The sequence below is a fragment of the Atta colombica genome, unplaced genomic scaffold, assembly GCF_001594045.1.
Source record: "Atta colombica isolate Treedump-2 unplaced genomic scaffold, Acol1.0 scaffold277, whole genome shotgun sequence".
In the NCBI taxonomy this organism is placed as follows: Eukaryota; Metazoa; Arthropoda; class Insecta; order Hymenoptera; family Formicidae; genus Atta; species Atta colombica.
This window is the reverse complement of record NW_017259378.1, coordinates 470600-485359: the sequence shown is the minus strand read 5'-3', so window position 1 is coordinate 485359 and position 14760 is coordinate 470600. Positions and strand designations below refer to the sequence as shown.

The 14760-nt window shown below is 32.5% G+C and overlaps 2 protein-coding genes across 2 annotated transcripts; both read left to right on the top strand.

Annotated features, from left to right (window-relative positions):
• Positions 1-3946: 3946 nt before the first annotated feature.
• Positions 3947-8089, top strand: LOC108689816 (rho GTPase-activating protein 11A-like). Its single transcript, XM_018196756.1, has 6 exons — positions 3947-4682; positions 4755-4911; positions 5246-5423; positions 5578-5653; positions 5824-6587; positions 6790-8089. Exons 1-6 carry the CDS (start codon positions 3987-3989, stop codon positions 8087-8089), a joined length of 3171 nt encoding a protein of 1056 aa, XP_018052245.1. The 5' UTR covers positions 3947-3986.
• Positions 8090-9288: 1199 nt separating this feature from the next.
• On the top strand, positions 9289-12464 carry LOC108689805 (E3 ubiquitin-protein ligase synoviolin A). The gene is made up of 8 exons (XM_018196741.1): positions 9289-9417; positions 9512-9604; positions 9670-9822; positions 9991-10281; positions 10374-10588; positions 10711-10931; positions 11024-11423; positions 11514-12464. Exons 1-8 carry the CDS (start codon positions 9289-9291, stop codon positions 11818-11820), a joined length of 1809 nt encoding a protein of 602 aa, XP_018052230.1. The 3' UTR covers positions 11821-12464.
• The last annotated feature ends 2296 nt before the right edge of the window (positions 12465-14760 follow it).

Here is a 14760-nt window from a genome sequence, read left to right as displayed (position 1 = left end):
TTAGAGAATTATAAGGAGAATTATAAGGAGAATTATAAAAGAAGAAATTCGAAAAAAAAAATTTTATCTAAAAATTATTTTAGAAAATATATAATTATTTTATAGAATAAACAATTATTTAAATTATTTTATTTAACAATGATTTTAAAATAATGTTTTTTAAATCATTATTAAATACAATGATTTAAAACAAGCAAAAAAAGATTAATTAACAAGTAAGAAATAATATTTACCGCAAAGTTGCTCCACCGATGCCCGATGTCTCTCCTAGACCTCCTCCTCCTCTCAGAATTGGGTTGACATCCTCTCACACAGGACACTCGCGTAAAACACTCCCGAATAATACACTAATCGCGCGCGGACTATAACTTGAGTCCGATAACTTGAACGGCACTCCCGAAGCAAACGCGCGACGCGACGAACCGGCTGCGGTTCGTTCATTTTTAATTAAATCGGCGGACGAGGGTACGTTAGCTTCCTCCTTGAATTTTTACACGAAAAGAATGATTTTGCTCAATATCTAAAAATTTATCTAGATAAATCATTCAGATAGATCCGAAAATTTTTAGATACTTAAGAAAAACTTTTGATACTTAAGAAAAACTATTCTTTTCGTGTAAATATCCTCTGAGTATTGAGCCCTCCCATTACGTCGTATCCGTGCGAGGGAAGATAATCTGAAAAATGTAATATATATTCGGTTAACTTATAGAAACGAACATCAAACACATCTGCAATTCGTTATCATTGCGAAATAAATTCAGAGCAGATAAAAGGATTGAATCTTTTATTTATAGATGATGTCTGTAAGATATGATGACAGTCAATGAAATAGGCTAATTAAAATTAATAAAAATAAGAAATGTTTCTTTTATTATCAATAAATAATTTCAAGAAGAATTTACGTTTAATTTTTAAACGGATCATATAAAAAAAGGCATAAAAACAAAAAATTAATTAAGTTATTAATTTGTATTAATTGTGAAAGCAGGAATTACGTTATTTGCATGAGAATGTTCATATTAACATTGCTTTTTATGACTCGTGTGATACCGTTCGTACAGACAAGTAGCCATGTCGCATACAGCTCTTTTTCATTTCTTTTTGAAACATATAATAATCATAGAAAATGCTAGATATAATACGAAATGTTGTATTTTATGAATATTCACGTAATACGATTACTAGTATGATTAATTATTCATAAAGTACAACATATTTCGTATTATATTTGGCATTCTTCGCGATAAAAGATTTCAAAAAATAATGTGAAAAAGAGCCTCATGCAACAACCTGCTTGTAAGAGAATGACTGCGCAGTAACTACGCGTAAAAAGAACGTAAACATGACGTGCCGCTCCGTGCCACCCGTGCCATCCCCAACTCAAGGTCGCGCGCCAACCGTTCTTTAACTGTTCTCGAAATATTAACATACATTCTTTAAATGAAGATAATGCAAAATTTATTTTAAATTATGAAACAATTTCGATTAAATAGAATAATATGTATAAATAGCATGCACATACATTTAAAGATATGTAATTTAAATATAATTTAATTGTTACTTTTCCCGTATCATAAGAATGCGGAGTAACACGAAAATGACAAAATTATACGATTCAAAGTGATAAAAAGCCACAATTTGAAATATCTAACAATAAGAATCTCATTTTTATACTATACACGTGAGAACATGAAATATCTAAAATATTCATGAGCTGTGTATGTGCGTAATGAATCTAAGAAAGAAAACAAAAAACTGTTGCAATAAAATTTATTAAAATCTTAGTACACTCCTTAGTTTTTTGGCAATCTTACGTAATTCGCGTTGGTAGATATCTAATTTCCATTAATTAATGTGACACCCGGAACGACTCGTAAAACACATCCATCTCTCTCCGAGATCGCCGGGCGAATGCCGAAGTGATGACGTAGATCGTAGTCAGCCACCGCGCCGCACGACACGTTCCCCCTCCTCGTTATTTGTCTCGCGCTGTTTAGATATCCTACCCTACTATTGCGAATGAAAAATATACGGTTTATTCATTTATTCATATTATTTTTACATGATTTTGAAAAAAGGTATCGTCGTACATTTTGTGCTTTGCTTTATGGCATCTCTGGCACTAGTTTAATCCTATATTATTTGCGCGATTCTTTTTATACAGTAATTAATAAATTATTTGCGTGCGTGAGGTATTTTTAATATTCTAACGGTACATTATGTCTCAATTTTCATTATACTTTTAAAATATTTTAAATAATTCATACTTAAACAAAGATTGATAATGTTCTATACACCCTTTATAAAAATATATGCAAATTTTCTTAATATTGCTAAACAATTTGCTCTTAATACAATTTTGGTTAAAAGTATTAAATATCATATTAATCATTATTTAATTTTTTAGTTAAAAAATTAATTTATGGCATGTTGCTACTGTTGCTGCATATTATTCTATGTTTCAAAAATTCTTTAAACTATAATGCGATCGTGGCTCAGTAAAATAACTATTATGACTTATTTAAAATAAAAAATATAAAATAAATTTCAGAAATTTAACTTATTTAAAATATTAAATATGTTATTTAATAAGTAATAAGTTAGAAGTATAATTATTTACAATAATAAATGCTAAATAACTCTTTTATCTTAGAATAAAATGTAAATGATAGAATAATCAGCAATTCAAATATATTATAAAAGAATATCAAAGCGTCAATCTTTTATAAAGAATATATTGTGTTCACTGCACGGATTTTGTATAACAAAATTCCTAGAAAAAATGTTTCATATATAATCACATATAATTATATATAATTATGTACAAAAATATGTCCATATATGTATATATAATATATTTTCCGAGTTATTATAAACTGATATAATCATTTATTATAACACAATTAATTAACACAATTAAACTAAGATATTCATGAGCTGCGTGAATAAGTAAAGAATCTAAGAAATAAAGCAAAAACATTGCAATAAAGTCTATTGATTGAAGAACATTAAAAGTATAAAGAATTTAGAATATATTATTTTACTTATTCATAATATTCGTTGTTATTTCAACAGTTAGATGGTTGGCGCGCGTGGGGAGGGGATGGTACGGGATGGTACGGAGCGGCGCGTCACGTTTATGCGTAGTTACTGCGTAGTTATTCCATTTCCGAGAATCGTACAGGTAGATAGCTGTACCGCGTGCTCTTCACATTTCTTTTGGAAATGTAATCACGATAAATACATAATACTAATCGTCGCACTGTAGATTCCAAAAACTTACATAAAATATTTAATAAGAAAAAGTCAGAAAAAGTTTTTTTAACCCTTAAAATTCAACGACTTTTATTTACTTTATGTAAGAGAAATTAAAATTGTGAAATTAAAATTTTTTCGTTCAAAGACCCATTAAACTATCCCTCCTATGGATAATGGCACGCTTCTGTCCTGTTCTTTAGTACAGAGACGAACTATATTTATTTTCGATGATATGATTTTATCGATAGTGTCAGAAAATGTATGTAATTATGTAATTCCCAAAATGAAAATGGATGTACTGGCGGTAGTGTACGAGTGATGTCAACGGTAACAGGAAGAAGTAAGGAGGAAGTAAGGAGGAAGTTCTCTCAAGAAAAGTTGTTCTAAACCAATCATATTAAAGAATTTTACAAGCGCCTTGTGATTTCTTTTATCTGATTGGTCTGTTTTTTTAGGATCTAATGGAATATGCCAATCAGATGAATGAAATCGTGCTCTTTCGCGATGCATTGCAATGGCGCCTTTACATAACGGAGCGTTCAGCGTTTACTATTGTGATGTTGGCGGCACTGGAGGGATGTCAATTCAATCAAATTCAATATGAAAACGGGTGACGAGAAGTACAACAATAAACGACATTTGAACGGTGTGTAATTAATAATAAATTCTTCGTTCAAGAATTAATCATCACAGAACTTGTTTGATTTATAACTGGAATATCGAAGATGTTGATCTACGATGTGTTGCACAAGGAGAAGGTGTATCACGCTGTCGCCAGCGATCTTAGAAGCCTCGGAGTTAAGTATCGCTTTAAGAAGAGCATGCTTAAGAACGAAAGGCCCGAGACGTGCAAGGATATTTCCAAAAAGGTTTTCAAGACCCCTTTGTTTTATCAAGCCTTGGACATTGTTAACCTATCCTCAGGCGCCATAGTCCACATACCCGTATTTGTCATTCAAGCCTCTACGTTCTTGGAAGAGCATGTCGCTCAAGAGGGTCTGTTCAGAAAGGCTGGCTCTCAGGCGCGACAGAGAGAATTGATATCCCGATTGAATAACGGTGATGGTTTAGGTGACAAAAATCATGCGATCGATATTGCCAATTGCCTAAAATCTTTCTTCCGAGACTTGCCAGAGCCACTGATCCCGTATGCATATCACGATTTGTTCGTGCATTGCGCATTGCTGAAGAGTCATCGGATACAGGCATTATTGTTAGCATGTACACTGCTACCACCTTATCACTTGAATACCTTAGCATTCTTCATGGAATTCTTGAAAAAGGTTTCCATGTATGAAAAACAGAATAAGATGAGTATTGACAACTTGGCGAAAGTCATTGGACCGAATATTATGCCATTGCAAGAGACATCCATGTCGGCTGTACAGAATAGATTGCAAATGCATTTAACTATTGTCAAGGTAATACAAATTTTAGAGAATATATATTGATAAATAATATAAACAAATAGGTAATTGTTAATATTGTTACAGATTCTGATTGAAAATGCAGAAGATATTGGTGTCTTACCACCTCATATTGCTCAGAGTATTTCTATTGAAACAAGCGGCAGCACAGACAATGGATTGGATTCCTTTGAGTTACATAGAAAGCATAAAAAGAAGAAACATCGTAGTGGAAGTCTTACACGTAAGTCATATCGAAATACTTAGTTTTATCTAAATATATCTGAAAATATATTTACTGATTTATATGTAAATACAAAAATGTGTGTGTGTGTGTGTGTGTGTGTGTGTGTGTGTGTGTGTGTGTATAAATGTTAGAAAGACTTATAATATTAATGAAAAATTAGTTAGATTAGAACATTCCCCCCTCTTCTAAAATTGTTAGATTTATTAAATGTAATTTTGTTGCACATAACATTATATGATTCAAATCTTATTTAAAATTTTTCTTATATCTGTGTATATATAACATATGTATATATAACATATATTGAATGGGGATGTAATGTTTTATATAGGAATGTTCAATGGCTTAAAGAAGATGGTTGGAAAAGGTGCTGATGCACCTAATGATACACCTAATATTAATGAACCACAGTCTCTCGTACATCCAACACAGTTAAATGTAGCTCCTAACAAATTTACCAAAAAACGAAAAGTAATTGAGAGAGAATATCCTCCGAGTATAAAGAAAAAGTAATGAAACTATTTATTTTTTTGTTATTGTGTTATTTTTTTTCTTTTATGTGTGTGTGTGTATATATATATATATATATATATATACACACACACACACAGTTTGATATTTAATTTAAAATAATATTGATACAAAACGTAATACATGTTGTAGGAGAACGGTCGAAAAATTAGACAAATCAAAAAAATTAAGATTGAGTTTAGACAAATTTGTACCTAAGAATAAACAAGTAAGTATAGCTGTTCTCACATATATAGAATGAAAATCTCTCTAAATCAATCCATTTAAATCAATATTATTGAATAGATCCGAAAAGATTAAAAAGCTTAATTATTAAATGTTGTATTGTGTATAGTTATTTTATTTTAATTGTAATAATTTTATTTAAAATATTTTCAGAAAAACGTTGATGATAACTTATCAGATTCATATATGGGCAATTACAAAACGTGTAATGAAAGACGTTGGAGTTCAGTAAGCAATTCTTTTGATACGCATAAAATAAAATGTGAGTACAATGGCAGAATATCAAATATAAAATCAAAGAAATATGATGAACCGTCAAATAATGATTTTCGTCAAGAATATAATGATGTATTCATTAATGCCACTGTGGATTTATCAGACGATGGTGGCGAGCAGGACTTGCTTATAAATAAAAGTCATAAAAATGGTGAGCAATGGCATATAAATGTAAGCACAAGTTCAAGAAAATTAGATGCTACAGATGAAAGTGATAATATATTCTTGCTGACATCTGAGGAAAAGACTAATTCAGAAGAATTTACATTTTTTCCTAGTAGTAACATAATATCTTCATCAAGCGATCACTATGAAGAAGATTATGTCAGAATTCGTAAGAGTGAATATGAAGATATAAAGAATCGAGTTTCTGCGATTGAATCGCGTATTTCTCAAGAATTTGGATGTATATATAACGAGAAGGATGATATCACTACACAATCGCTAAATAACATACAGACAGCGTATGAAAAAACATTAGAAGAGGCTAGTATCGAGAATACTCTAACAAGCGACTATCTAGCAAAAAGACTGAGTAAAGAACTAAAGATCAGAAGATCGGGAGAACATAAAATAATAAGATCGCCTAGCGCAAGAAAAATTGGATCATTAAGAAGACGTTCACAAGAAAAAGCTGCAAGGTAATTGAATTACATTAGCTACGATGTTTTTTGTGATATATACAATTATTATGCATTTAAAAATTTTATTTTAAATAGTGCATAAATATCTTTTTAAAAATATAGAATCTTCTATCATGTGTAGAATAAAATTCAAGTAGTATATAAAAATAGTTGTAAAACTAATATAAAATTATCGTTTTTATTGTTTTAATGTTTACAGCAAACGTATTAGAAGAACTGCATCATGGCATATATCTCCAGAATTCAACTTACAACATCACGTGCAACTCGAAAGACAAGTAAACGTTTGTCCCATCGAAAAACAATCAATTTATTCTAATAAATACTTGAAGGAGCACTCTCATTCTGCTGAAAAATGTAATGAAAATATTTCTAATAATATGAGAGATGAAATAGCCTGTTTACACAATCAAATTAACACATTGATTTCTCGTTCAAGCGAACGTAAAATTTCAAATAATAGTGACTTGGATCTTTCTGGATTTAAAGATCTGCATTTGAATAATAATCATATCACATCTGTACGTAGAGCGTCATCTTTTCATGGAAAAGATTTCGTAGATAACTCATCCTATTTCGATAAAAAGATCGATGAATTAAAAAAGGCGAATAGTCATCAGAATATAGCCTTAAACAATGATTGTTTACTAAGCGATAAGACTATTTTCGAGGGCTCGAACAAAATATCTTGGAAAGATGCGGATAAATATTTTAAATCAGTATCCCGAAGAAATACACCTGCTCCACAGACTGGCAGAGCATCCGTCGCTAAACTTCGAACGCAAAATGCGGGTATGGTACTGGCCAAAGCGAGATTATTTGACGAGGGCACAACGAAGAGATCCGAATTTAAATCGAGCAATGTATCAAACAGAAAACATTGTCTCGACAATGTAAATAAACATTCTTCCAATGTAGCTAAAGAAATGAATACTGAATGTTTCAAGCAAACGTGCAACAGGACACAAGTCTCTCGAAAAAAATCCAATAAGGATTCGAAAAATAAAAATCGTCACACAGTGTCATCTCCAAATGCATCACCACACATTAAAACGCAAATAATAGATGCGTCATTAAAATCGTTTCAAAATGGATTGAACGAACATTATGTTCGAAAATTTGAACTGCAAGATCAGAAATGTTCGAATAAGGAACCAATTATATATCAAACTTTCGCCAAAGATAAAGGGATCAATGTCGTATACGAGACAAGAATTCAGAAAGAAAATATTGCTGCAAAAGGATTGCCATTGACGAAGATGCCTGTCAGTACAACGTTAGAAAATTCAAATATGTCTCCTTATAAATCAGATGTTAGCAAAACCCCGCATATTAAGCGACCTTTAACAGTAAAAACGCCGAAAAGTTCCAAATTAGTGCGTAGACCTCCAGTTGACACACGTAGAACACCATTGAAAGCAACGACACACCTAGGAACCCCAAAACGTCAAAGTCCTAAAAGTATCTTGAAAACACGAACTCTCAGTATGCATACGTAACAGAAAGTCTAACCATAAGTACTATATGTTGAATTAGTTTTACATATACATATATATATATATACGTTATTTTAAGAAGGTATAATTTTTATACAGTTTTTATATATATAAACAATATCTTTTGTGGTGTTTTTAATATATTTAATACTTATATTAGCAGAATATATATAAAGTTACTACAAATAGAAATAGGACATCGCAAGCAAAACTGATAGTCTATGCGTAAGCATTTAAAATCACATTTTTTTTTCTTAAAAAAAAAGTGATTTAAAAGCATTCTTGTATCTTTATAATTTAGTACAAAATTTACTTTTTTTAAGACTAAAACATGAAATATTTGAAATATCTTTAAGGCTAGTCATTGCATATATCTGTGCTCTCATTTAAATATATAATCCTCATTCATTGTCATTCGATGACAAATTCAGGTTTACATGCAATATTCATATTGTTGCTTATTATCGTTAAATAACATGTAATACAAATCAATACAAATCATAATTAATATTTGACTTGTGAATATATTTATTACAAGGAGACTAATTATATGTCGTTATAATGTTTGTATTATTTTTCTTTCTCGCTCGCATTTTTCTTTCAGAAGAACAACCATGTTTAAAAGAAAGTACCCGCTTTCTTTTAAATATTTGTGACATCACCTATCAGTATTTTTATCTGCGAAAGCGAAAATCATCGCGATCCACGTGGTTCAACGATCACGACACGATAATTCGCGTGACCAATCACGTGGCACCGCTTGTCCTTTGCATGCTGTCACAACACAATGGTTTCACATCTTACATAACTGACAACGCGATGATTGTAATTAATAACGAACTGCGATATTTGCCGTTAAATATTCTCGTTAAAAAGAAAACGCATTAAAAAAAGAGGTCGGAATGCAGCCTCTGAAACATTTATATACGCAAATAAATGATTCGAAGATTACCGCGATTACGGATATTGTCACGATATCAGCGCCACATTAATACCAACTCTCAGCGTGGCGTTGTTTGTGTGCGCGTATACGTTTGTTCACATACAGTTTGTTGTACATACAGTTGTTGAGGTGGGTACAAGGATCGTCGGAAACGTGCGATCCGATCAAATTCTCCGTGCAATACGCAAGTGTCAGCGATTTATTCGCTCAGAAAACGCGGAAGGTGTTCGGGCTGTACGAGAAAGTGCCCGGCACGAAAATGAGGGAGGCTGGGATCATGTTGATAAGCACCGCACTAACATGCGTTGTTATTGGCAATGCGTATTATCAAAGAAAACAATTTTATCCGACTGTCGTTCACATAACCAAATCTAATCCGAGCATGACCGTGAGTTGAGCTTTCCTTAAAGCATTTTTTCAACATTCTCAATAAACCGCGTAACGAATGTGCGCCCTATTACCACATATGTATTTGTACTCAGGTGATCTACACGCAAGGATTCATTCTTGCGTTCATGATTAACGCCTTTCTGCGAAAGATCTTTTTCGGTACCTTACGCGCTGCCGAGCTCGAGGTGAGCATCTCATCCTTTTATGTTTTCTCACGTCGTTGTCTTTTTTATAACTGCCTTGTTTGCAGCATCTAGTGGAAAAAGTCTGGTATGCCGTGACAGAAACATGCCTGGCATTTACAGTATTCAGAGATGACTTCAGTCCTAAGTTTATAGCGTTATTTACTCTTCTCTTGTTCCTAAAGTCATTTCACTGGCTTGCAGAGGACCGTGTTGATTACGTGAGTCTTGTGTTATTAACAGTCAAAATACAAGAATCTCTGTGTATCAAGCATACATTCATTTTTATTATGTTGCTATTATTTACATTTTTGTAATTATATCTATATATTATATTCTATATAGTAATTACATTCTGTACAGTCAATGAATTATCTTTTATCTTTCAGATGGAAAGAAGTCCGGTAATAACATGGTTGTTCCATCTCAGAGTCGCTACTTTACTAAATCTTTTGTTTGTCATCAATATAATGATGATTAATTATGCCTACGATACAACAGCCACTAAAGGTCCCTCCGTACAACTTGTGTTTGGCTTTGAATATGCAATTTTGCTAACTGTTCTTTTTAATATTACTGTAAAATATGTCTTGCATACTATTGATCTACAAAGCGAAACTCCCTGGGATAACAAACCAGTGTTCCTGTTGTATACAGAATTGATTATTGGCATATTGAAGGTAATTATTATAAAAATCTTATTTTTATGTTAATTTATAATTCTGTATATGTGTGCTTGTATTTTATCTAACAGAATAATATTTCCTTATAGGTCTTCCTCTATTTTGCCTTTGTGACCTTAATGATAAAGTTATTTACATTACCTTTATTTGCATTGCGTCCTATGTATTACACAATGCGAGATTTCAAGAAAGCACTTCACGATATTGTAATGTCTCGAAGAGCTATTAGGAATATGAATACTCTTTATCCAGATGCAACAACTGAAGAGTTAGCTGCTGCTGATAATGTTTGCATTATATGTCGGTAAGTATTACAATAAATCAAATTGTGAACAATAATAAATGATTTATTAAGATTGTGTGAATACAAAAATTGTGTGATTTCTTGTAACACTTGTAATGTAACCTGATACATTATGCTTGCAGAGAGGAAATGATTACAGCTAGTAAAAAATTGCCATGTAATCATATCTTCCATACTGCATGCTTACGTTCTTGGTTTCAACGTCAGCAAACATGTCCGACGTGTCGGTTGAACATTTTGAGGCCTACGCCGAACAACACAAGACCTAGACAACAAAATCCTCCTCAGCCTGGACCACAGGTGCCTCCACAACCTCCACAAGCACCTGGTGTCAATCCTATCGGTATAACTTTGTATTATTTCTTGTATTTGAGTTTTATGTATTAAATATGTTATCTCCATATTTAATCTATTTCTTTTTATTATTTAATACAGGACCACCCTTTCATTTCCCGGTATTTTGGGCTGGATTACCAGCTCCAGGTATGCCACCACAACAGCAACAACAGCAACAACAACCGCAACAACAGCAGCCGCAGCAGCAACAGCAGCAACCTCAAAATAATGCTGGAAGTACTCCGCCTCAAAATCCAATACCACCTACTGGAAATATTCCACTTTTCCCACCGCTGTTTCCTACAATAGTACCATTACCACCTATTCCTGTACCGCCACCAAATTTAATCGAATTGAGCGAAGAAGAGCTCAGAGCAATGGAAGGTAACCTGCGGCAAGCTGTTGAAGCCAGGATACAAACGCTGCAAAGAATTCAACTTTTATTAGATGCAGCCAATGCAATGATGAATCAATATCAAACAGCAGCTGCTACTGCTAAGTGAGTATAATATTCTATAAAAATTATATATATATATATATATATATTCTATTATTTATTACATAAAACACCTATGACTTAAAATTGCAGCATTCCTGTGAATAATAATTCTACAAGCAATACCGATAGCACCTCAGATACATCCACGATGCCAGGTCCAAGCGGTACAGCAAACACAAATAATGAAATTAATAGCGATAGTTCTCAAGTTAAAGTAGGAAACACTACTCCGACTCCGAGTACGTCAAAGGAAAACACTCCTACTCCAAGTATATCGAAGGAAGACACGTCAGCATGTAATGATACAGTAGACTTATCTAGGACTGAATCTTCAAGCGAACAAGAAATGCTGCGCAGACGTAGGTTACAAAAATTTTCACCTCCACCAACAGAATAAATAAAAATAAATTATGTGATAACTTATGTAACATAATAGTTTTTAACTTGGTTTATTATCGGCCTCAATTAACGCAAACGGTCAATAATTGAGGACTGTATAAAGCTAAAGTTTGGATTTTGTGATTGAGACGATATTCGATATTGTTTGGGGTTAAAAGCCAGTTAATGTTTTAAGCACTGATAAGGCTGTTTGTAAAAAAATCTCCAGCGATTATTAAATCCAGAATTTAGTGATAACCGAGACTGAAAGCTTGAGACTCAAATTGCAAACTGTTATACTACCAACAATCATAATCACATGGAAGAATGATTTTATAGGAATGACAATTTTTTGTCTTTCTTTTTGTAAATTATTACCAGAGTGCATATAAAATGTAAGAAATTAATTCCATTGACTTATTATACTTGATTATAATTTTCAGATTTATAAATGTGTTTACCTGTAAATAATTACAGATTTTCTTGCTATCTATATAATCTTTACAATTGTACGAGAATATTTCTTATGAAACTACATGAAACCTTAAAATTATTTCATGTTCTTTGCATAAACATGTATTTGAGTACCTTTATCCCTAAGCTTTAATATATGGAAATTTCGTATGTACATTTATAATTATATTGTCATGTAAATACGCCATATTTTTGTGTATCTCATCCTTTCATAAAACCAAGACAACATATCGATATTATCACAATGAACAGTACAATTATTTCTGATAATTAGCCAATGTATAATTTATTTATCAACATATTTCTTTTTTTTAACAATATGGATAATGCAAAAGTATATGTTTAGAGATAATTGTTATAGAATTAAGATTTAACTAAAAGTGCAGAAAGAATATGTATAAAAGATAAATGCAGGGATAAACTTTAACTCAGTCTGTGAGTAAATTGTTTTATATTTCTCTTTTATTATTGCATCAACATTATTAATTCTATTAATCCGGATTGAATATTTTTATTCAATTTTGGATACTAAATGTTTGAATTTAAAACTGACTTTGATTCTAGATCTAATTATTCAGAAAAGAGACATTATAGTTATGATATATAAATAATTAAACTTTTAAAATTTTTTTAAATAACCCTAATATTTAAAAAAATGGAATTTCTACATAAAGTTTTTTTTCGAATACGATTATTTATAATCTGTTTAATCTATATGAGCTATTTCAATTTTATACAGTCATAGATTGTACATCGTGTTTATTTTTTTTATAATTAATAGCAATGAGCAAGTATTATAAAAAAATTTATCCTTGAAAGAAAAATGTATTGTTAATTTTTAATAGATATTTTACGTATATTATTTAACAATGAACACTAGTCAATCACGATGTGACATTCTTGCTAATGTCAATGTGATGTTTAATGTTTGTGACAAGAGCTACCAATCTAATAATAAATACGCGGTTAAAACAATTTAAAGCAATATACTCTACATGATATAGAAGAAAACTGATTGACATTAATGCATTCGCCAAGTTTTATTGATCAATCGAAAGATATTTATAACCTCATTTTAACATCTCGAAAATGCGCACACTCGATTTCGTAAAGTGGAGTATGCAACAATGTTAATATGTAAGAGTAACTTCCTCGATAAACATTAATAATGCTGATAATTTATATACGCCTTATAATTCATAACATTCGTAAATTCGTTGCGATTTTATAAATTAATTTTCAGCGTGTCCTAATTGTTTTTTTAATTGTTCTATCGAATATAGCAACCGTATCTCTGCGATTCCTACCGAGATGTCGCCTGTATTACGTATGCACAGTATCTTATATTTTTTTCAATAAAGTTATCGCTGCTTCTGCAGAGGAGCGAGAAAAGAGAAAAATGTGATATCCGAACGATTGCTGGTGTACCGAGCTACCAAGTTATAAATTTAAGAGATATCGCGATGACGTAACGATGTCATCAGCAAGATCGGTCCACTTTTCGAGCCGTCTTATCGAATTGAATACTACTACGATGTGAAAGTCCAATTATCGTCTCGTTTTCAATAAAGAAAATTATCATAATTTGATATTTCAAGAAAAAAATCCGTCAGGTTTGCTTTGGACAATTATTATGGATATTAAATAAATACAAACAGGCATATTATATTATTCTTCGGATATCATAAATGCGCGCGCGCAAACACACAGGGAACATTACAATTATTACTCGACATTAATAATTTCCGAGTCATATCACTTCGACTACTTCGAGAAGTCGTCCGGCCATCTTTGACCGTGACGTCAGAAATCGAAGAACCCGTCGGATTCTGGAGTCTGGAGAAAATGCATCCGCGCGGAGATGAAATCATCGCATCGTGGCGGCACGCGAGGCGATCGTTGCGCGCGTGCGAAGCGCATCTGAAAAAAAAAATCTTGATTCATCGCAATGAAAAGATTGCAAAGTCGCAGAAGAAGTCTGAAACTTGTATGTTCGCCAGCACTTGGTCGCTTTACCGACCGCGTGATTCTTGAGGTCATCACTGCCGTCGTTGTACACGATTTAGATACTGCGAGAAACGCGTCGAGTTTTCTCCGGCCATCGAGATTCAAAAATCAAGACAAAAGTCGTGACGGAAATTCGAAACTTAATATTTTATAAAAAAAAAAAAGAATAAAAAGAGACCGGATTTACAAGATTCGCGAGAGAGAGAGAGAGAGAGAGAGAGAGAGAGAGACAGAGACAGAGAGACAGAGAGAAAGAGAGATTTAAGAGTTGTTCGAAAAGTCTGTCGACATCGTTCAAATCTCGCGCTATACGTCCTTGCGTGTCACGCGGTGAACCCCGTGGCGCGTTGTTATGATCTATCATGGCGGAATGTAGTGTTGTGGCTGTTCGGTGTCTATGTCAATTTTAGAGTGTGCAGCTCAGAGGAAAAGGGTGCGAGCGGCGATGCGAGCCGACGGCGACTGTCACGGGTATTCG

Coding starts and splice junctions, on each gene's coding strand:
- LOC108689816 (XM_018196756.1), top strand. CDS start 3,987: ATGTTGATCTACGATGTGTTGCACAAGGAGAAGGTGTATCACGCTGTC. Junction 4,912..5,245: donor TCGTAGTGGAAGTCTTACAC/GTAAGTCATATC, acceptor TGTTTTATATAG/GAATGTTCAATGGCTTAAAG. Junction 6,588..6,789: donor TCACAAGAAAAAGCTGCAAG/GTAATTGAATTA, acceptor TAATGTTTACAG/CAAACGTATTAGAAGAACTG.
- LOC108689805 (XM_018196741.1), top strand. CDS start 9,289: ATGAGGGAGGCTGGGATCATGTTGATAAGCACCGCACTAACATGCGTT. Junction 9,418..9,511: donor AATCTAATCCGAGCATGACC/GTGAGTTGAGCT, acceptor ATTTGTACTCAG/GTGATCTACACGCAAGGATT. Junction 9,823..9,990: donor CAGAGGACCGTGTTGATTAC/GTGAGTCTTGTG, acceptor TTTATCTTTCAG/ATGGAAAGAAGTCCGGTAAT.